At 44.1% G+C, this 23,535-nt stretch overlaps 1 protein-coding gene across 4 annotated transcripts in view; it reads right to left on the bottom strand.

Annotated features, from left to right (window-relative positions):
* The window catches only part of KCNU1 (potassium calcium-activated channel subfamily U member 1), a 330,251-nt gene that overhangs the window by 194,806 nt on the left and 111,910 nt on the right, over positions 1-23,535 (bottom strand). For all 4 annotated transcript variants that reach the window (XM_068274953.1, XM_068274954.1, XM_068274951.1 and 1 more), the window contains exon 14: positions 3,179-3,334. In XM_068274953.1, the coding sequence (XP_068131054.1) occupies positions 3,179-3,334 (156 nt within the window). The remainder of the gene's footprint in view (positions 1-3,178; positions 3,335-23,535) is intronic.

Here is a 23,535-nt window from a genome sequence, read left to right as displayed (position 1 = left end):
TGATAAGAAATTTCACCATTAAACTCTTTAAACCCTTTCCTGGCAGAAAATGGCTTCTGAGAGCAGATAGATAGATTTTAATTCTGGCATACTTCAATAAATGTGTAATTGAACAGAGACAATGAAACAGTAAAAGCTTCAAAAGTAGATTTAAGTATAAAATAAAACGTGGGATATCTAAAAAAAAGTCATTTTTAGGAAAAAGGAGGATACATACTTTATTATTATTATTTATTTATTTACATACATACATATACACACAATTGTTTATTTCATCGGTTTATTTTCACCTTGTGTTTCCTTTAACCATTTCTAATGAATAGTATGCCTTGCACTGATGGAAGGCCAAAACCACCTAAAGCAGCTGCAAGTTGGATAATTTGGCTATAAGTGTGTCATTAACCTGCAGTTTAGCATATCAGGAACATGAAGGAATGGTTTGCGTATTTTCTTACTGTCTGGATCCCCACATCCTTCTCCAGACCTCCACGGTTGCCTGCGACCCTCAGAAGGGCTCCCTAATAATCCTGGTTGCCCGTGGTGTGCGCCCTAAGTGGCTACAGCCCTGAGGCGCTTTGAGTCCACCTGTTATACTTACCGGTCCCGAGGGTCAGCACAGGCCTCTCAGAACACAGTCCCAGTAGAAGTCTTCTGATACAGTCACGGCATGTCCTCACGCCATTCGTTAGTTTGTTCACCTGTCATTCCTGTCAAGTCCTGTCAATCCAATCTTCAATCATTCCTGTCAGTCCACTCATCAGCCAATCCTTTCATTCCTGTCAATACAGTCTTCAGTCATTCCTGTCAGTCCAATCACCGGCCAATCCTGTTAGTCCTATCAATACAGTCTTCAGTCAGGCCTGTCAGTCTAGTCATCAGCTAGTTCTATCCATCCAGTCTTCAGTCAGTTCTGCCGCCTGTCAGTCCAGTGATCATTCCTGTCAGTCCCATCTCAAGCCAGTCCTGTCATCAGTCAGTCCTGCTGCCTGACAATCCAGTAATCATTAAAGTCAGTTCCGTCTCCAGCCAGTCCTGTCATCAGTCAGTCTGGCCTATCACCCTAGTCCATCCTTCTTACCTAAATGCAGTGTTCACTCCTCCTGTTCTTCTCATCACTGGTGGGGCAGCACTGGGGGTTGAGACCTGGTGGGAACCAGGCAGCAAAGTAGTCCGCCACTCATTAGGGGAGACATCCCATCATTCCTTGCGGGATCCGCTGTGCTCGTTTAGACCCTACACCCTAGGGGTGCGCGCACCAATCACTGGTGTTCAGATCAGCAGGACCTTGACACCACCAGGGGAAATGCACAATATAAATGTTCTTTGCCTTGTCGTGAAAGTTTGCAACCGCTCTCCCATCTGTGAGTGAGCGCAACCGCACTGTGCAAGCACACCGACGGGCCCAAACCCACAGACTGCCCGCATTCTGTTTCACTAATACCCCAACTTTCACTAACACCAAAATGCAGGAATAAATAAAAATAAACAAGCAGTGCCAAATACATTTATCCACATACAGTGGGTTGCAAAAGTATTCGGCCCTCTTGAAGTTTTCCACATTTTGTCACATTACTGCTACAAACATGCATCAATTTTATTGGAATTCCACGTGAAAGACCAATACAAAGTGCTGGACATGTGAGAAGTGGAACAAAAATCATACATCATTCCAAACATTTTTTACAAATAAATAACTGCAAAGTGGGGTGTGCGTAATTATTCGGCTCCCTGAGTCAATACTTTGTAGAACCACCTTTTGCTACAATTACAGCTGCCAGTCTTTTAGGGTATGTCTCTACCAGCTTTGCACATCTAGAGACTGAAATCCTTGCCCATTCTTCTTTGCAAAACAGCTCCAGCTCAGTCAGATTAGATGGACAGCATTTGTGAACAGCAGTTTTCAGATCTTGCCACAGATTCTCAATTGGATTTAGATCTGGACTTTGACTGGGCCATTCTAACACATAGATATGTTTTGTTTTAAACCATTCCATTGTTGCCCTGGCTTTATGTTTAGGGTAATTGTCCTGCTGGAAGGTGAACCTCCGCCCCAGTCTCAAGTCTTTTGCAGTCTCCAAGAGGTTTTCTTCCAAGTTTGCCCTGTATTTGGCTCCATCTATCTTCTCATCAACTCTGACCAGCTTCCCTGTCCCTGCTGAAGAGATGCACCCCCCCCCCCCCCCAGCATGATGCTGCCACCACCATATTTGACAGTGGGGATGGTGTGTTCAGAGTGATGTGCAGTGTTAGTTTTCCGCCACACATAGCGTTTTGCATTTTGGCCAAAAAGTTCCATTTTGGTCTCATCTGACCAGAGCACCTTCTTCCACATGGTTGCTGTGTCCCCCACATGGCTTGTGGCAAACTGCAAACGGGACTTCCTATGCTTTCTGTTAACAATGCCTTTCTTCTTGCCACTCTTCCATAAAGGCCAACTTTGTACAGTGCATGACTAATAGTTGTCCTATGGACAGAGTCTCCCACCTGAGCTGTAGATCTCTGCAGCTCGTCCAGAGTCACCATGGGCCTCTTGACTGCATTTCTGATCAGCGCTCTCCTTGTTCGGCCTGTGAGTTTAGGTGGATGGCCTTGTCTTGGTAGGTTTACAGTTGTGCCATACTCCTTCCATTTCTGAATGATCGCTTGAACAGTGCTCCGTGGGATGTTCAAGGCTTTGGAAATCCTTTTGTAGCCTAAGCCTGCTTTAAATTTCCCAATAACTTGATCCCTGACCTGTCTTGTGTGTTCTTTGGACTTCATGGTGTTGTTGCTCCCAATATTCTCTTAGACAACCTCTGAGACCCCCACAGAGCAGCTGTTTTTGTACTGACATTAGATTACACACAGGTGCACTCTATGTAGTCATTAGCACTCATCAGGCAATGTCTATAGGCAACTGACTGCACTCAGATCAAAGGGGGCCGAATAATTATGCACACACCACTTTGCAGTTATTTATTTGTAAAAAATGTTTGGAATCATGTATGATTTTCGTTCCACTTCTCATGTGTACACCACTTTGTGTTTGTCTTTCATGTGGAATTCCAATAAAATTGATTAATGTTTGTGGCAGTAATATGACAAAATGTGGAAAACTTCAAGCGGGCCGAATACTTTTGCAACCCACTGTAACACTGCTTTTTATACAGGTGCCTGGGTAGTAATATTACTGCCTCACCTTAGCGTCCTCCTTCATTGAGCATAGATTTATTAAGATAGTGGAGAGCCCAGGTAGAATGCAGCTCTGAGCCATGAATCCCAAGGTGAGCTCTGATAGGCAGATGATGCTGTCTCCAATTCTCCAGTCCCAGTTAGGGATATTCTGTAGGTGAGTCTAAAGAGAGTGGTTAAAGATTGAAACTACAGTATTATAAACCACCTTATGCTCCAATTGTAAGTATTTGCTGCCCTCTAGTGACCAAAAAGAAACAAAACACATACAACCAAATACTTTCCAAAGTATTAAAGCAGATTGTCCAGGGATTTACTCTCAGGGGTTCATTTTTGTCTTAGATTAGAGCACTTTAGTGGGTCTGCAAGGTCACAGTCATTACCTGGGAATCACAAACTTTTTTTTTTCTTTTTTTTTTAAGCCAGCTAATAAGGTTTATACTGCTGCTTATTATATGGGAGACATGTTTGTATTTGCATGGTGGTGGAGCGGTTAGTGGTTAGAAATATGTCGTGTACCTTGTCATGCTTGGTTTGCTGTGAATACAGTAGTTGAAAAAGCCTTCTGAGTGCGGTCTCTAATTTCTATGGTCTATAGTGGTTATTGCTCTTGCCTTGCAGTGCTGGGTCCCCGGTACAAATGCCCCAGCCAGGGCACTATCTGCATGGACTTTGTATGTTCTCCCTGTGTCTGAGTGGAGTGGATTTCCTCCGGGCACTCCAGTTTCCTCCCACACCCAAAAACCATACAGATAAGTTAAATGGCTTCCCTCTAAAATTGGCCCTAGACTATGATGGATATATGACTATGGTAGGCATTAGATTGTTATTGCTATCATGGCAACTCTCACTCAGGCCTGAGAGGCAAGTATTTATATTAGAGCTGACCAATGAGGAAAAGCCACCAGTAGAGTACCCAATAATCACAACTTTAAACTAAGAGGATTGTCTCCAGCTACAGAGCCTAATCACATCCTGGTTTCAGTGATGGCACCAGAGAGTGCATGCAGGGCCGTCGCTACCATTAAGGCAAAGTAGGCAGCTGCCCCAGGGCCCCAGAGCTTGTAGGGGCCTCCAGTGGCTACATGAGGGAAAAAAAATTCAAATTGGCCTTATAGTTTTTGAGAAAATCGATTTTAAAGTTTCAAAGGAAAAAAAACACACATTTAAAAACCTGCCGACTTTAATGGTTAATAGCAAATCCACCTTAAATGCTAGAAACCCTAAATTTGCAGGATATGTTAAGGAGATCATTAGGAATAAGAGGAAAAAACAATTTTTCAAAAAGATTTTATAGTTTTTGAGAAAATCGATTTTAAAGTTTAGAAGGAAAAAAGTATAGTTTTAAATGCGGTAAATGTCACTTTTAGTAGCAAACCTAACGGAAGCGTAATTTTACATGCATCAAACGAAAGCACAATAAATTTCCTGACGGGGTTTCCAGGGGGTCTATACGAGCAGCAGCGCTTTGGCCAGGGATTGCTATACAGCCACAATATGGCTGTATGAAGATCCCTGGCATTTTTTCCTATTTACCCAATTTTTTTTTATGTTTAGAGTGTGGGAATTTTTTTTAAAAAACAAATTATGTGGGGTCCCCCCTCCTGAAACTTTTTAACCCCTTGTCCCCCATGCAGGCTGGGATAGCCAGAATGTGGAGCTCTGACCGATTGGGACTTCACACCCTGACTATACCAGCTGCAAAAAAGGTTCCCTAATGCCAATTTTTGTTCCGGGGTATATGTTGGGGGGGCCCCCCAGGTTTATTTTGCCCGGGGGCCCCATTGTTGCTTAAACCGGCCCTGAGTGCATGCAACATACAGGGATGGGGAGGAATTGGTGAGCACAGACTCCTTATAGTGAGCCAAGCACTACTTTTAGCACCCAGGGCATCTCAATAGCACATTAAACATGAATGCTGACAATGTGGCACATTACTAAAAAAAATCCATCTGCCTCTTATTTTTACATTCAAATGTGTGTTAGAGGCTCTCTGCTGCACTTCTTCTGTCGACAGCAGAAAAAGCAGGCAGATAAGGACTGTTGTAAGTAGCTGTAGCAATGAGCTGGGGGGATGGGGGATATTACACTGTTTAGAGAGTCACACTTGGTCACATTCACATCTTCCCCTGGACAAATAAGGGCAGAGGGAAGGGAGGGGGGATGTGGCAGCTCCTACACCTATTAGAAACTAGGACAAACTTCTGAAAATGAAAAGCTGCTTGGATCCCTTTGACTTACTCTGAAGTAAGAATTGCAGAGAAGGTGGTAAGGTGAAAATATATATGGCAAAGTTTGTTATAAAAACACATAGATTTTCTGATCTGGTGAAGCCTGCACCTAATCAGTGAGGAGACCTTAGCCAAGACGCCCTGACATTTTTAACTACTGCCTATAGAGTGCGCCCTAGTGGCTGCAGCTCTGGCGCTTTGAGTCCACCAGTAAAAAATAGAATAATTGTTATAAATGTTCTTTGTCTTGTCTTGAATATCAACCAGTCACTGTATCAAAATTCTCAATCCTTCACATTTGTATTTCATTATGTTTGTGATTGAAAATATTCCTTGTAAAGTTTCAACCCTTTTGAAAACGAATAGATAGCAATGAGTGAGAATTTCACTCAGGGCCTTCCTCTAAATGGCTCTATTGAACCAGTAAGCGAACTCCTGGAGAGCTTGTGATTTGTTTCATCAGCTGATAGATGTGCAAAGCTCTTATCACAGCTTTGCTGCGATCACATCATGCTCTAGCACATGATCATGGCTAGCAAATCAGAGACTTACTTATCTATCACCTGAGCAAACTGATCACATGCTTCTCCATGAGTTCTCATTGACATGACCATCACTATCAACCTTTGTTTATATCCCCAGTGGTCAAGTACAAGACAATATAGAGCCTTATGGTGGCCACTAATGATACAATCTTTTTCATCCAATTTTACCAAATCTATGTAGTAGAAGGGTAAACTGAGTGAATAATTTGAATGGATAATTTAGGTAGTTACCTTATATTACATAGAAATGGTAAGAGTATATGGAAAAGATTATATCGTTAGAGGCCAGCTTTAGTATGCGCTGAATGCCCATTTATAAGTATAACAGGGTAATAGCAATTAAACCATAACCTAACAGGTGGGCAGGGATGGGGAGATGGATTCTGTGTACATCTAAAAAGGCCTCTGGAAATTTGGGCATCGGACCCTGCCAACAGTAGAGTATTGGTTATGTTAAAGATAATCTACTATTGCCTTCCCTAACCTAATTCTTAAATTAATCCTTCCTTACTTACACCTAAAATTAACCCCACTCCTTCTATTTTAGGGTTGTTAGTAAGAATGTGCCAATGGCATTGGAGAATACACCTACTCCTCCTATCATTAATCTCCCCTCCACCTATGCTTAGCACTAACACCACTCCTCCCTACTCCTAACACTACCATTCCCTTACCTATACCTAACGCTAACACCACCTCTACCTACTCCTAACAATAACCTCCCACCTACCTACACCTAGCACCACCCCTGCATATTCCTAACACTACCCTCCCCCTACCTCAGGGGCGGCGCCAGGGGGGTGCAAGGGGGTGCTCGAGCACCCCCTAGAATTGTCCAAGCACCCCCAAAGCACCCCCTGGAGTGAACTGACTTCAGGCGTCTAAAAGACGCCAAGTCAGTTCACACAGCGTCAGCACGGAGCAGCAGGCAGGGCTACGGTAAGATGGCCGCCCGGAGCCCTGTTCTGCAGACTTCGAGTCTGCAGTGCATGGCTTCGGGCGGCCATTTTCCCGTAGCCCTGCTCTCTGCATGCAGGCAGGAAGTCTCGTCGTGACGTCGGGAAGGAAGAGGATCGTGGGCGCGCGGGCGCTGCGCGCCACAATGAGGTCGGGACTCGGGACAGGAGGTCGGGAAAGAAGGTCTTCTGGCTGTAGGTGAGTAAATGGGTTTTTCTTTTCTTTTTCAGGTGATGCTGATTGTGCATATTGGGGTCATATCTGCTACGGATTGTGCATATTGGGGTCATATCTGCTACGGATTGTGCATATTGGGGTCATATCTGCTACGGATTGTGCATATTGGGGTCATATCTGCTACGGATTGTGCATATTGGGGTCATATCTGCTACGGATTGTGCATATTGGGGTCATTTCTGCTACCGATTGTGCATATTGGGGTCATTTCTGCTACCGATTGTGCATATTGGGGTCATTTCTGCTACCGATTGTGCATATTGGGGTCATTTCTGCTACCGATTGTGCATATTGGGGTCATTTCTGCTACCGATTGTGCATATTGGGGTCATTTCTGCTACCGATTGTGCATATTGGGGTCATTTCTGCTACCGATTGTGCATATTGGGGTCATTTGCTACGGATTGTGCATATTGGAGTCATATCTGCTACCGATTGTGCATATTGGGGTCATATCTGCTACCGATTGTGCATATTGGGGTCATATCTGCTACCGATTGTGCATATTGGGGCCATATCTGCTACCGATTGTGCATATTGGGGCCATATCTGCTACCGATTGTGCATATTGGGGCCATATCTGCTACCGATTGTGCATATTGGGGTCATATCTGCTACCGATTGTGCATATTGGGGTCATATCTGCTACCGATTGTGCATATTGGGGTCATATCTGCTACCGATTGTGCATATTGGGGTCATATCTGCTACCGATTGTGCATATTGGGGTCATATCTGCTACCGATTGTGCATATCGGGGTCATATCTGCTACCGATTGTGCATATTGGGGTCATTGGACGTGTGTTTTGTTAAAATCTGCTCACATTACGTGTATTTTCTTGAGAAAACCTGCACAATTATGTGAATTTTCTGGGAAAAGGGTCACCAAAACTTGGGCCCTCTGTCTTTGCGTTGCACTTTTAAAGGGAACCCGAGGTGAGAATAATATTGAGGCTGCCATATTTATCTCCCTTTAAGCAATACCAGTTGCCTGGCTGCCGTGCTGGTCCTCTGCCTCTTATTCTTTCAACCATAGACCCTGAACAAGCATGCAGCAGGTCAGGGGTTTCTGACAATATTGTCAGAACTGACAAGATTAGCTGCATGGCTTGTTTCTGGTGTAATTCAGTTCACTACTACAGCCAAATAGATCAGCAGGGCTGCCAGGCAACTAGTATTGTTTAAAAGGAAATAAATATGGCAGCCACCATATCACTCTCACCCTGGGTTCACTTTAAATTACAGTTAGCCCCGCCCCCATCCGGTCATGACCACGCCCATTTTTTTCGCCGCGGCGCGCTTTGCACGCCGCAGGTTGTAGCCACACCCATTTTTTGCCGCGGCGCGCGAAGCAGGTCGTCAGCTCCCCCGGAAATTGGTCCAGCACCTGCATAGCACCCCCTAAAAAAATTTCCTGGAGCCGCCACTGCCCTACCTACACCTACTACTAACACCACCCTCCCTCCTACTAGAGATGGGCCGAACCCGGTTCGCGAACCTACCGCGAAAGTTCGGTTCGTGCGAACTTTCACGAACCTCAATAGACTTCAATGGAGAGTAGAGATGTGGCGAACATCTCCAAATCCCTGGGGCTCTTACTACTTCCGAGTATCTCTGGAGCTCTTACTACTTCCGGATCGCACTGGCCCGGAGCAGTACGCCTGCGCTGCCCGGCAGAGCGCGTTCCAGATCGCGCTCCTGTTGCCGGGCACTTTCTGGGCGTGTGCGTGACGTCATGAATGACGTCATGAATGACATTTGTATACAATCTTAAAGTTTAAGAAGGGTACATTAGTTGAAATAGTTACACTATAATCTATGTTACATCAAGGCCCTAATGACACTTTCTCTTAACCTCCTTGCCGGTTATCCCAAGCTCAGCTCGGGGTAACCTGCGCAGGAGGATTTCTCAGGCCCCGCTGGGCCGATTTGCATAATTTTTTTCCCTACACGCAGCTAGCACTTTGCTAGCTGCGTGTGGTACGCGATCGCCGCCGATTCGCCGCTACCCGCCGCGCAGAGCCCCCCGCCCCAGACCCCTGTGCAGCCTGGCCAATCAGTGCCAGGCAGCGCTGAGGGGTGGATTAGGATTCCCTGTGACGTCCCGACGTCCATGACGTCGGTGACGTCATCCCGCCCTGTCGCCATGGCGACCGGGGAAGCCCTGCAGGAAATCCCGTTCTGAACGGGATTTCCTGCATACTCTGATCGCTGGAGGCGATCGGAGTGGGTGGGGGGATGCTGCCGCTCAGCAGCTATCATGTAGCAAGCCCTGGGCTCGCTACATGATTTTAAAAAAAATAAAAATAAAAAAAAGGTTCTGCGCTGCCTCCTTGCCGGCGGAAATTAGACCGGCAAGGACGTTAAGGGGCTATGGCCGCCATAGCCCCTTACCCATTTCCACAAAGGCACAATAAGGGTATAAGAGGCGCCCTGGTGTAATAAAAGCATCTAAAAACAGTTTAAAAACGGGAAATAAATTTGAGGTGGCTTACCTCAGTGACGAAAAAAATCTTTGTATTTTACAAAGGTTTTTATTAGTAGCACACACGAGCCTGTGCTACTAATAAAAACCTTTGTAAAATACAAAGATTTTTTCGTCACTGAGGTAAGCCACCTCAAATTTATTTCCCGTTTTTAAACTGTTTTTAGATGCTTTTATTACACCAGGGCGCCTCTTATACCCTTATTGTGCAATCATACCCCCTTACCTCACCCGTCTGAGGGGTGGGTACAGACCACACGTGGCTTCGACCACGGCGGATATCTGTCCCCTTTCTTTTACCAAGGAGAGCGACCGCATCCAGGTCCCTAGGGACCACCCCGAGTGGAGTCGGGTTTGTTGTCTCCACCTGCTTCCTGTGGTCGGTTACCCCTCTGCAACCCACCTTTGTGAGTAGTGTCTTACTTTTATTACGTTCAATTGTTTTTGACATACTACACTATTGGGCTCCCACTTTTGTCTCCTGTATCTTTTCTCTAGAGGGTGTTTTTGACACCCACATCCCACTACATTTCCACAAAGGGTTAAATGAAATAAAAACACAACAATGAAAAAAGTCCTATAATGTTTTTAATTAACCAGAAATACTTACCTGTACCTTTACAAAAAAGTTCCCATGCCAATATCCTCGGAAATGTCCCACGCCATTATCCGCTCATCTTGCGATCTTCAATTAAGTTGATTGAAGATCTCCGCCGCACCCCACATAGCAGAGAATGCGTCCGCATAGGACGCATAGCTGCCGGCTCCCGCTGTCCTCCCCGCCTCCTCACCTGTCAACCTCACCTAGCTTGGCACCTGGTGCACCCATGGATGCACTGGGTGCCAGGCTAGGTGAGGGTGACACAGGTGAAGGCAGGTGGGGAGAGATAGCGGGAGCCGGCAGCTATGCATCCTCACAGGACGCATTCTAAGCTATACTAACCGGTTCATAGATGATCCGGTTCTTTTTAATGAATTGAATCTAATGAATCGGTTCAGAGCCAATTTCTTTAATTTTTTCCTCCATTCCCAGCAAATTTTGTGTTTCTAGCTTTTAAGGGGGCTTTGCTATTAACCGCTGAAGTCGGCAGGCGTTTTATTTTCCCACGGTCAGAAGGAGAATTTTAAAATAGACTTTCTCAAAAACTATAAGGTCTTTTTGAAAATGTTTCTTCCTCCTGTAGTCACTGACCCCCTCCAGGTGTTAGACCCCTTGAAACATCTTTTCCATCACTTTTGTGGCCAGAAACAGTGTTTGTATTTTTCAAAGTTCATCTGCCTGTTGAAGTCTATTGCGGTTCACGCAAACACGAACTTTTGCGGAAGTTCGTGTTCGAGGTACGCGAACCCAAAATCGGAGGTTCGAGCCATCTCTAGCCTCTGGCGCCTCTTCTTCATTCCTTGCAAGCATGTACATACTCATGTCATGGAGTGATGGGGACAGAGATGCCGCAGGGACGGAGACAGAAAGAGACTAACCAGAGGAGGGAGAGTGCTGACAGGTGAGTTTTCTCTGGTGCGAGTACTGTGCAGCAATACAGGGTTCAGGACTATTATCTTGAGGGTGCCAGGGGCCCATCATAGGCAATTGCCTAGTTTGCCCCCATGGAAGTGCCCTCACCGAACACACTAGTCAGTTTCAACAGATGATCAAGTCCCAACAACAAAATTGTTTAAACACATCTAAAAAGTCAAAGTAGGTTTACCATTCTCTGTTGCCTTGCAGCAAGCTATTAAACAAAAAACAAATGCCAGCATTCCCAGTCTGAACAATTCACATGCTCCGCAGCAGAGTAGATGAACTAAAAGGTCCAGTGAAGTTACAATACTCAACAGGAAGGATACTGGATGAACAACAAATCCCACCATACCAGCAGTAAGCATTCAAGCCTCCCCAACCAGCAGGAGAATTGGTAAAAACATCAACAGTCAATCCTAATGGCTCATATACACGGGCTACGGCTGTCGCCGCAACCATGTGGCACGCGCGTGTTGCGGCGACAGGTCGCCCGTGTGTATGACGCGCGCGCCCCGAACCGTCGCTACTCGATTGACTTGTTCAATTGCCAGCAACAGCTGTCGCCGCAACTTCGCTGCAACTGTCGCTAGTCCGTCGTGTGTATGCGCACTAGCGACAGCAACTCCATACACAATGTATGGAGCTTCCGGCGGGGGCGGAACCTTCGGCGACAGCTTCCGCCGTGTCTCTGCCTTTGGGCAGAGACATGTAGATAGCTATCGCACAAGCGGAACTGTCGCCGGGCTGTCGCGCGCGCATCCCCTATGCACTAGCAACTAGCCACAAAGGTCCCCCATGTGTATGTAGCTTTAGAACCTGGATCTAAAAGCAAAAGATAATTAAACATTTCTCTGCTGAACTTATAAACAGACTCATCAGTTAAAATTGGCTACACAGAGGCATTCCAACATTTTTGTTAAAAAAAAAAGCAAATTAATTGAGAATATCAACTGATAGTGGAAGGCTGCTCAAAAGAATCTAGAACTTATGCTACCACTCCATTGTGTGAAGCTTAGCACTGCAACTGATGTTTCCAGAAGATATAGTTCAAGAACCACAGGATTCATTTTTGTCTTAATCGTGAAAATCTCAAATAATGTTGGCTTTATTTATTTATTTATTTTTGATGGGCAGCAGAGCAGTGATGTGCCTAGGGTATTTGACACCCTAATTATTTTCATCTGTGCAAACGGAGGGATTAGCTGGGCACTGTAGAGGGATTACATCACACATGGGGCTTGATTCACAAAGCCTTGATAACTCATATTACAGTCGCGCTACCATTTTGCGTACACTATAACGCGCGTAATGGTTTTCATATGCAATCGCGAATATTTCACGCACAAATGCACATTTTCACTCGAAAATTCGTGATTGCGCGTGCAAACCGTTATGCGCGTTATATCACGCGAAAAATGCTTCCGCAACCATAATATGAGTTATCACAGCTTTGTGAATCAAGCCCATGGACAGCAATAAAGGGAAAATCCACATGTACACACTGCTGGCATGAAGGCCCGTTCACTTGGTTGAATTTGATGGACGTATGTCTTTTTTCAACCCAAATAACTATGTAACTATGTAACTTATCCCCTGGTCACCGCACCTCCCTCCACAAGCTATACACACGGAGCATGTTTGATGCTATTCATCTGACGCAGGTTTGATGCATTTTTTCATTGGACTTATATGATCTGGCCGTGAAGTTTGGCAATAAATGCTGATGCGGTCTGTTTGTTTTGCGCTAATTATTAGCAGACCCCCCACCCCTTTGAGTTTCCTCCCAAAACACAGTTAGGCATTTTTTTTCTGACTGTGTGGTGGAGGGCCGACTTCAATGAATAGGGTTCTTGGCGACATCCCTGGAATGCACAATACCTGATGCAGATCGCTCCTGACACCCGACGGTCAGTCCGCCACTGCAGCAAAGTCTTATAGTCAATGGGAACTTAAAAAAAAAATCAAACAGATACTTATCTAAGGAGAGGGAAGGCTCTGAGTCCTATAGAGCCTTCCCTCTCCTCTCGCAGTCCCCTTGTGGCAGTGATGTCACCCTGTTTGAATCCCCCGCCGTGGTAGGCTTCCAAAGTTTTCAGGAGTACTCAGGTGGCTCTGTACAACGCATTTGGGAACTCACAAGAGAGTTTGGTCGAATACTGCTACCAGAGGTGACAGTGCTGGAACAAGGGGTTTGTGAGATGAGAGGGAATGCTCTATAGGACCCAAAGCCTTCCCTCTCCTTAGGTAAGCATCTGTTTGTTTGTTTGTTTTTGTTTTTTTTAGGTTAGGTTAACATTAACTTTAAGTTTTTGATAGATATAAAAACCAACAACTGGCTAAAGTTTTAACCCTCCTTTTTCATTATAATGTTCATGTACTTGCCCAGGTCTTGAAGAAGTGCAATGTTTCAGCAAAGCAAGGCTAGTTTATCTTTGACTGCTACAACTTGGGGTGCCACATTCCAGTTGGTCATTTTGGACTGGACACTTTTTGCTCAAATGTAAATAAAAGCTGAGAAATGTTTTTCCCCCCACAATAATGCCTCTTGTACATCATCTTATTATATTTTGGGAGACACCTATGTCATTTCCCATCAAAAAATGACTTGCTGGTTGAATAATAGTAACTTTAAAAAATTTGCCAGGGGTATGAATAATTATGGGCAGCACTATATGGTCAGGCTTAGCTTAATTTTTGACCTTTTTCATGGACTGCCTGAAATTAAATGGATAGTTCTGCATGGTCACTGAGGAGAGAACAGTGTAAATGTTGTTTTTTGGACAATTTTATCCAAAAAGTGAAAGAGATTTAATCCCTCTTTTTTCCCCTGCCCACTGAGTCCCTTTGTTTTCTCAATGCGTTTCATGAAAATGTGTTTTCTCATGTCGATACATTCTCGTAAATGCAAAAATGTGAAACTTTCACAAAAATTGTGGCCAAACTAACATTTCAATATTCAGTCATCAGTAGTCCAATGGCAATATTCAGTCTTCATTAGTCTGGAAGAAATCTTCAGCCTTGTTACAAAATTTGAAAGGCCCATGTTTTGCTTTCACCTTGAGGCATGAGGATGATCATGCTGATCTTTGTTCATTCCTCTGCAGATGTTCTGGGCTGGAGGGTGAAGTACTGTATGTCAGGCAATACCAAAGAACTTAAAATGAGAGTCCTTGAGAACAACAGAGGAATCCTAGGATTGAAGGGTGATGATGCCGTGTCTAATGCTGGGCATACACGGCTCAATGCAGTCTTATCAATCGATCCGCTGATGGCTCGATTGGTAATATCCGACATGTCCAATCACCGCGGGGATCAATTCCGCGCTTGATACCCGCGGGCGGACAATAGCGGCGAATCGAACGGAAGATAAGGAGCACCGGCGGGGACAAGAGCGAATCGATCCAGGCGCACGCGTGGACGAGCCGTGTATGCCCAGCATAACAAAACAGCAGGCTGGGCTTGAGGCCGAAGTGAGAGAGGCATTACCTATACTTTGAACTGGAAATATCCTTGTTGCATTTCTTAATAAAAGATCAAGATTTGAAGGATCAGCTATTTGCTTACAAAGCTCTTTATGTGGCCTACATGCTAGCTGTGAGTTAAGGTGGCTATACACTTATAGATTTGCAGCAGATTCGACCATCAGATAGATTTCTGGCAGATGCCTGTCAAGTCCAATCTGACAGGAATCTATCTGATGTGTGCCACATACTAGGAACAGATTTGGAAATCAAACTAAATACATTATTGGACCATTAGATCCAGTGCAACTCTATAGGCCATCGATCTGCCTATACTGTCAGATAGATTAAATTGATCGAAATCGATTGAAATCGGCCACAAATCGATCGAATTGGGAATTTGATAGAATCGATTCCTGATTGATCGATCGATTCCTGTGGCGGCTCCAGGATTTTTTTGGGGGGGGGGAGGGGGCTGGTGCTATGCAGGTGCTGGACCAATTTCTGGGGTAGCTGATGAGCCGCCGCGGCAAAAACATGGGTGTGGCTATAACCTGCGACGCGCATAGTGCGCCATGGCAAAAATGGCCGTGGCCATGACTAGATGAGGGTGGAGCTTACTGTAATTTAAAGTGAACCCGGGGTGAGAGTGATATGGCGGCTGCCATATTTATTTCCTTTTAAACAATACTAGTTGCCTGGCAGCCCTGCTGATCTATTTGGCTGCAGTAGTGAACTGAATTACACCAGAAACAAGCATGCAGCTAATCTTGTCACTTCTGACAATATTGTCAGAAACCCCTGACCTGCTGCATACTTGTTCAGGGTCTATGGTTGAAAGAAATAGAGGCAGAGGACCAGCACGGCAGCCGGGCAACTGGTATTGCTTAAAAGAAGATAAATATGGCAGCCTCAATATTATTCTCACCTCGGGTTCCCTTTAAAAGTGCAACGCAAAGACAATGGGTCCAAGTTTTGGTGACCCTTTCACTAGAAAATTCACATAATTGTGCAGGTTTTCTCAAGAAAATACACGTAATGTGAGCAAATTTGCCCAGAAAATACGTTCAATCATGTTGGCAGATTTGACCAGAAAACATGTTCAATCATGTCGGCAGATTTGACCAAAAAACACGTTTAATCATGTGGCAGATTTGACCAGAAAAAACGATCAATCATGTCGGCAGATTTGACTAGAAAATACATGCAATCATGTCGGCAGATTTGCCCAGAAACTACATGCAATCATGTCGGCAGATACATGCAATCATGTCGGGAGATTTGCCCAGAAAATACATGCAATCATGTAGCAGATTTGCCCATAAAATACATGCAATCCTGTCGCAGATTTGACCAGAAAATACATACAATCATGTTGGCAGATTTGACCAGAAAATACATGCAATCATGTGGAAGATTTGACCAGAAAATACATGCAATCATGTAGCAGACCTGGCCAGAAAATACATGCAATCATGTCAGCAGATTTGACCAGAAAATACATGCAATCATGTAGCAGACCTGGCCAGAAAATACATGCAATCATGTTGGCAGATTTGACCAGAAAATACATGCAATCAGGTGGAAGATTTGACCAGAAAATATGTGCAATCATGTAGTAGACCTGGCCAGAACATACACGATACACCTGCTAATATAAATTAAAAAAAAAAACATTTACTCACCTGCAGCAGACCAGGCCTCCGTGTGATGCGCAGCTCCCACGATCCTGCCTCTGCAGCCAGCAACTGAAACTCCCGTGCTGAGAGCAGGGCTACGGGAAAATGGCGCCCGAAGCCCTGCACTGCAGACTCAAAGTCTCCAGAGCAGGGCTTCGGACGCCATTTTACTTTAGTCCCGCTCTGCCACTGCCGGAGCTGCGGGGCAAAAGTCAGTTCACGCTGGGGGGTGCTAATAGGGTGCTTGGGGAATTTTAGGGGGTGCTTCAGCATCCCAAAGCACCCCCCTGGCGCCACCACTGATCGATTCTATAGAATTGATCGATGGCTGAAATCGACCAGTTTATGGGCCCCTTAACTATTACAACAGACGCGCAGTAGGTGAAGTGGGTTCACATGGAGTCTTTGGATCTCCACAGTCTTCGCAAGATCATCCAGCGAGGGATAGCGGGACAGTTCATTAAATGGGCACCAGGCTCTTTGCTGCTGATGACAGAGCTGGAGCAAGGTAACAGGCAGAAGTGTTGCTAGCCCCAAAGATCAGAGGCACATGCCCCAGATCTATTCTGGGGTGCCCCGGATGTTCCCAAGGCAGAGTCAGGCAGCAGATGGCAGTACCTATACTCTTCCACCAGTTGCTTGGTCTCCAGATTCTGCAGACATCTCTTCTGGGCTTCTCCCCTTAGTTTCTGAGAAGGAATCAGAGGCTAGAGCTCCTAGCTTCTAATGAGTAGTTATTCCTGCTGTCCTGTGCTACTCTGCTGGGAAGCGGGGGGGGGGGGGGGGGGGCAGAGGAAGGAACAGTGATGACACACACAATGATGCATGCTCCCTATAGAGGCTCTAGCCAATACCTGCCAATGGCAACTACAGTGTCAGGGGTGCAAGAAGGGGATGGGAAACAGTTTGTTAATAATTACCACTATTCAAAGTATCTATAGAAGTGATTATTATGGGCACAGGGCCAATAGAGAGCTAATGCTGAAGTTCAGGGAGGGGCCTACTGGGCCCCTCTGGCCCAAGGGCCCGGATGTGGTCGCAACCTTTGCACCCCCTATTGCTATGCCGCTGCTAAGGATGTATCTGTGCCTACGTTAAAACGCTAACCATCAAAATTATCAGTATACATACCGGTAATATACAGCAGTGAATAAATGTGAGAGCCTTACGTGAAGGCTGCCTGATACCTCCTCTTGAGTTCAATGTATAGGTAGACACCAGCCATGTAAAAATGGCCATTGCAGAATCCATTAAGATCCCCATGTACCTGCAGACATGTAAAATGGGTGTTTCTGTTTCTTTAATTTTAATTAGTGATGATAAGTACTTTATATGACTTGGTGAGATGACTCAGGTTTTTCATCCTACTTCATTTATTTCCTTACCTTACAAGAAACTGATCTGGACAGGATTTTCTTTGTTACCAGGATGAAATACAGTATGAATCCTGCTGTGGCTGTTTTGGTATACTTAGTGTCTGCCTGCATTGTGCTTTAGTTTCAATGGGAGGTACTAAGCAACTCCCAGTAAAACTGCCCAAGTGATCACCAATATTTGCAATATTTGCAAACACGTGCAGCTGGTTACAGACACGTAGTCTTGCTAACTTGTGAAATTGTATGGAAGTCTAAGCAGTGCTGGGCCGAAATTACGCATGAGCGTAATTACGCATCGTAATTCAATGTAAATTTACGCATAAGCGCTACGCGTAAATTACGGTCTTATGCGTAATTATTTATGCGTAAGCAGTAGAGTGGTATCGTAATTACACTGTCTACCGTAATTGCTAGGTATGCGTAATTTTACGAACACTTACGCGTAATTTTACGCGTAATTACTAACGTAAAAACTCCCCTTTTCTAAGAGTAGCCAATCAGTCAACATCCTAAGCAACCAATAGTATCTTCTCCCGCCCTTCAGTATAAGCGTACGTTTTGACGCATACGAATGATATGTACGCAATAACTGTCACATTGACGGCTATTGCGTACATATCGTCCGTATGTGTAAAAAAATACGCATTAATGGGTATTACAGCACTACGCGTAACATCGTAGTGTAAGCGCCTACATTACTGTATCCTTACGCGTAACTGCGTAAGTTTACACGTAATTACAGTGATGTACCGTAGATAATTTCCTACGCCGTAACCGTAATTGCGTAATGCGTAATAGCGTAAAATTACGCGTAATGATCCATAAGCGTAGATTTTTCCATTACGACCAGCACTGAGTCTAAGTGCTTTTCCCATTAACCATTTCAGCCCTCGTGGATTTTTCACCTTATGCATCAGAGCAATTTTCACCTCCCATTCATTTGCTAATAACTTTATCACTACTTATCACAATTTATTGATCTACATCTTGTTTTTTCCGCCACTAATTAGGCTTTCTTTGGGTGGTACATTCTGCTAAGAGTTATTTATTTATAAATGCATTTTAACAGGATTAATAAGAAAAAATGGAAAAAATTCATTATTTTTCAGTTTTCGGCCATTATAGCTTTAAAATAATCCATGCTACCATAATTAAAACCTATGTATTTTATTTGCCTGTATGTCTCGGTTATTATACCATTTAAATTTTGTCCCTATCACAATGTATGGCGCCAATATTTTATTTGGAAATAAAGGTGCATTGTTTCCTTGTTGCGTTCATCACTATTTACAAGCTTATAATTTAAAAAAATGTTTGTAGTATACCCCCTTCAAATGCATATTTAAAAAGTTCAGACCCTTAGGTAACTATTTATGTTGTTTGTTTGTTTTTTTTGTATTTTTTACTTTTTTTTCATTAAAACATTTATTTGGGTAATATTTTGGTGTGGAACATACACAGGTCATTTTTTATGTTTTAAAATGTATAGCGTGTAATGTAAAAAATGTGTAGTTTAGTTTTACTATTTGGCCACAAGATGGCCACCTTCATTTTTGTTTTCCCTCCTTGTACTTCACGCTAAGCGGAAGTACAAGGGGGATGCGGAAATTGTTCCGGGCAGAAGAACTGAAGCCTCACGCGTGAGCGCTTCGGTTTTTCTGCGGGAGACAGGGATCGGTGATCGGGAACCATGTTCCCTTTCACTGATCCCAGGGCTAGCGGCGGACACCACGGGGACACGGGGGCGCACCCGCGATCGCGCAGGAGCGTGCAGAACAGCAGGAGCGCAGCACAGCAGCCGCCCGGACGTGAGCTTCACGTCTGGGCGGCTGAAATGGTTAATAGAGCTCCACAGGTGCAGACAATAAAGTGCAGCATGAGAATAAAGTTTATTATACTTTAGAATTTCCTTATAGTAAACTCCAAGGGACTGGACAAAGTAGTTTACTATATTAGAAGTTTACTTTATCGGACGGAAATTGTCATACTCAAGCATATAAAGTATACTATTAGTGGTGCTCAGCAGAGCTCGAATATTCGAGTAGCTCGAATATTCGAGCTCTTAACAAGCTATTCGAGCTCGGTATTCGAGCTCCAAATAGCTGTAGCTATTCGAATGGGCTATTCGCGTACACTCGAATAGCCCATTCACTATTCGAGCTATTCGAGCAAACGGCGCTATTCGAGCTCGGTACCGAGCTCGAATAGCGTCATAGCCCAGATTGATGTCCTTAGAGCCAATCAGAGGGCTCCCAGGCCCTCTGACGGCAGCCAATCACAGAGGGGGACCCTGGCCAGCCCCTACCCTATAAATAGCGGCCGCCATGTTACGTTTCTCCATCCTTGCCTGAGACTTGCATAGAGAGAGAGTTGCTCCTTTGTGCTTTGGCTTAGCAAGAGCTTTATTGTGGTCATTTACCTAGCGTTTTTGCTCACATACACCTCCTATACACACCTATATTGTTGTTAGTTAGTTAGACATTGTATTTTAGTTAGTAGCTTTTGTGTTACATAGAGACAGGCCAGCTGCTGCAGGCTTACAGCTTTAGGCCTCAGGGCCTTGCCTGTGTGGGCAGCTGTCCTCCTGTCCTCTGTTTATTTCTCTCTATTCTATACCAGTATTTCTGCTGTCCTTTACTACTGATTGTATTAGTATTGTAGTTATATACTGTAACTGTACTAGGACACTCACTGTCACTGTTCATAGGCTACTAGCTGCTCCTGCGTGTGTGCACTCACTGTCTGTGTACACACACTCTATTTCCTTCTGATAACTGATTGATTATTGTAATTGAATATTGTAATTAGTTAGTTGTACTCACTGTTACTACTTACTGTACTAGGAGTCTAGGACACTCAGTCACTGTTCATAGGCTACTAGCTCCTGCGTGTGTCCACTCACTGTCTGTGTACACACTACACACACTCTATTTCCTTCTGATAACTGATTGATTATTGTAATTAGTTAGTTGTACTTACTGTTACTACTTACTGTACTAGGAGTCTAGGACACTCAGTCACTGTTCATAGGCTACTAGCTCCTGCGTGTGTGCACTCACTGTCTGTGTACACACACTGCACACACTCTATTTCCTTCTGATAACTGATTGCTTATTGTAATTAGTTAGTTGTACTTACTGTTACTACTTACTCTTACTGTACTAGGAGTCTAGGACACTCAGTCACTGTTCATAGGCTACTAGCTCCTGCGTGTGTGCACTCACTGTCTGTGTACACACACTACACACACTCTATTTCCTTCTGATAACTGATTGCTTATTGTAATTAGTTAGTTGTACTTACTGTTACTACTTACTCTTACTGTACTAGGAGTCTAGGACACTCAGTCACTGTTCATAGTCTACTAGCTCCTGCGTGTGTGCACTCACTGTCTGTGTACACACACTACACACACTCTATTTCCTTCTGATAACTGATTGCTTATTGTAATTAGTTAGTTGTACTTACTGTTACTACTTACTCTTACTGTACTAGGAGTCTAGGACACTCAGTCACTGTTCATAGGCTACTAGCTCCTGCGTGTGTGCACTCACTGTCTGTGTACACACACTACACACACTCTATTTCCTTCTGATAACTGATTGCTTATTGTAATTAGTTAGTTGTACTTACTGTTACTACTTACTCTTACTGTACTAGGAGTCTAGGACACTCAGTCACTGTTCATAGGCTACTAGCTCCTGCGTGTGTGCACTCACTGTCTGTGTACACACACTACACACACTCTATTTCCTTCTGATAACTGATTGCTTATTGTAATTAGTTAGTTGTACTTACTGTTACTACTTACTCTTACTGTACTAGGAGTCTAGGACACTCAGTCACTGTTCATAGGCTACTAGCTCCTGCGTGTGTGCACTCACTGTTTGTGTACACACACTACACACACTCTATTTCCTTCTGATAACTGATTGATTATTGTAATTAGTTAGTTGTACTTACTGTTACTACTTACTCTTACTGTACTAGGAGTCTAGGACACTCAGTCACTGTTCATAGGCTACTAGCTCCTGCGTGTGTGCACTCACTGTCTGTGTACACACACTACACACACTCTATTTCCTTCTGATAACTGATTGATTATTGTAATTAGTTAGTTGTACTTACTGTTACTACTTACTCTTACTGTACTAGGCGTCTAGGACACTCAGTCACTGTTCATAGGCTACTAGCTCCTGCGTGTGTGCACTCACTGTCTGTGTACACACACTGCACACACTCTATTTCCTTCTGATAACTGATTGCTTATTGTAATTAGTTAGTTGTACTTACTGTTACTACTTACTCTTACTGTACTAGGAGTCTAGGACACTCAGTCACTGTTCATAGGCTACTAGCTCCTGCGTGTGTGCACTCACTGTCTGTGTACACACACTACACACACTCTATTTCCTTCTGATAACTGATTGCTTATTGTAATTAGTTAGTTGTACTTACTGTTACTACTTACTCTTACTGTACTAGGAGTCTAGGACACTCAGTCACTGTTCATAGGCTACTAGCTCCTGCGTGTGTGCACTCACTGTTTGTGTACACACACTACACACACTCTATTTCCTTCTGATAACTGATTGATTATTGTAATTAGTTAGTTGTACTTACTGTTACTACTTACTCTTACTGTACTAGGAGTCTAGGACACTCAGTCACTGTTCATAGGCTACTAGCTCCTGCGTGTGTGCACTCACTGTCTGTGTACACACACTACACACACTCTATTTCCTTCTGATAACTGATTGATTATTGTAATTAGTTAGTTGTACTTACTGTTACTACTTACTCTTACTGTACTAGGCGTCTAGGACACTCAGTCACTGTTCATAGGCTACTAGCTCCTGCGTGTGTGCACTCACTGTCTGTGTACACACACTGCACACACTCTATTTCCTTCTGATAACTGATTGCTTATTGTAATTAGTTAGTTGTACTTACTGTTACTACTTACTCTTACTGTACTAGGAGTCTAGGACACTCAGTCACTGTTCATAGGCTACTAGCTCCTGCGTGTGTGCACTCACTGTCTGTGTACACACACTACACACACTCTATTTCCTTCTGATAACTGATTGCTTATTGTAATTAGTTAGTTGTACTTACTGTTACTACTTACTCTTACTGTACTAGGAGTCTAGGACACTCAGTCACTGTTCATAGGCTACTAGCTCCTGCGTGTGTGCACTCACTGTCTGTGTACACACACTACACACACTCTATTTCCTTCTGATAACTGATTGCTTATTGTAATTAGTTAGTTGTACTTACTGTTACTACTTACTCTTACTGTACTAGGAGTCTAGGACACTCAGTCACTGTTCATAGGCTACTAGCTCCTGCGTGTGTGCACTCACTGTCTGTGTACACACACTACACACACTCTATTTCCTTCTGATAACTGATTGCTTATTGTAATTAGTTAGTTGTACTTACTGTTACTACTTACTCTTACTGTACTAGGAGTCTAGGACACTCAGTCACTGTTCATAGGCTACTAGCTCCTGCGTGTGTGCACTCACTGTTTGTGTACACACACTACACACACTCTATTTCCTTCTGATAACTGATTGATTATTGTAATTAGTTAGTTGTACTTACTGTTACTACTTACTCTTACTGTACTAGGAGTCTAGGACACTCAGTCACTGTTCATAGGCTACTAGCTCCTGCGTGTGTGCACTCACTGTCTGTGTACACACACTACACACACTCTATTTCCTTCTGATAACTGATTGCTTATTGTAATTAGTTAGTTGTACTTACTGTTACTACTTACTCTTACTGTACTAGGAGTCTAGGACACTCAGTCACTGTTCATAGTCTACTAGCTCCTGCGTGTGTGCACTCACTGTCTGTGT

Source organism: Hyperolius riggenbachi, chromosome 3 (assembly GCF_040937935.1).
Source record: "Hyperolius riggenbachi isolate aHypRig1 chromosome 3, aHypRig1.pri, whole genome shotgun sequence".
NCBI lineage: Eukaryota > Metazoa > Chordata > Amphibia > Anura > Hyperoliidae > Hyperolius > Hyperolius riggenbachi.
This window is presented reverse-complemented; position numbering and strand designations above follow the sequence as displayed.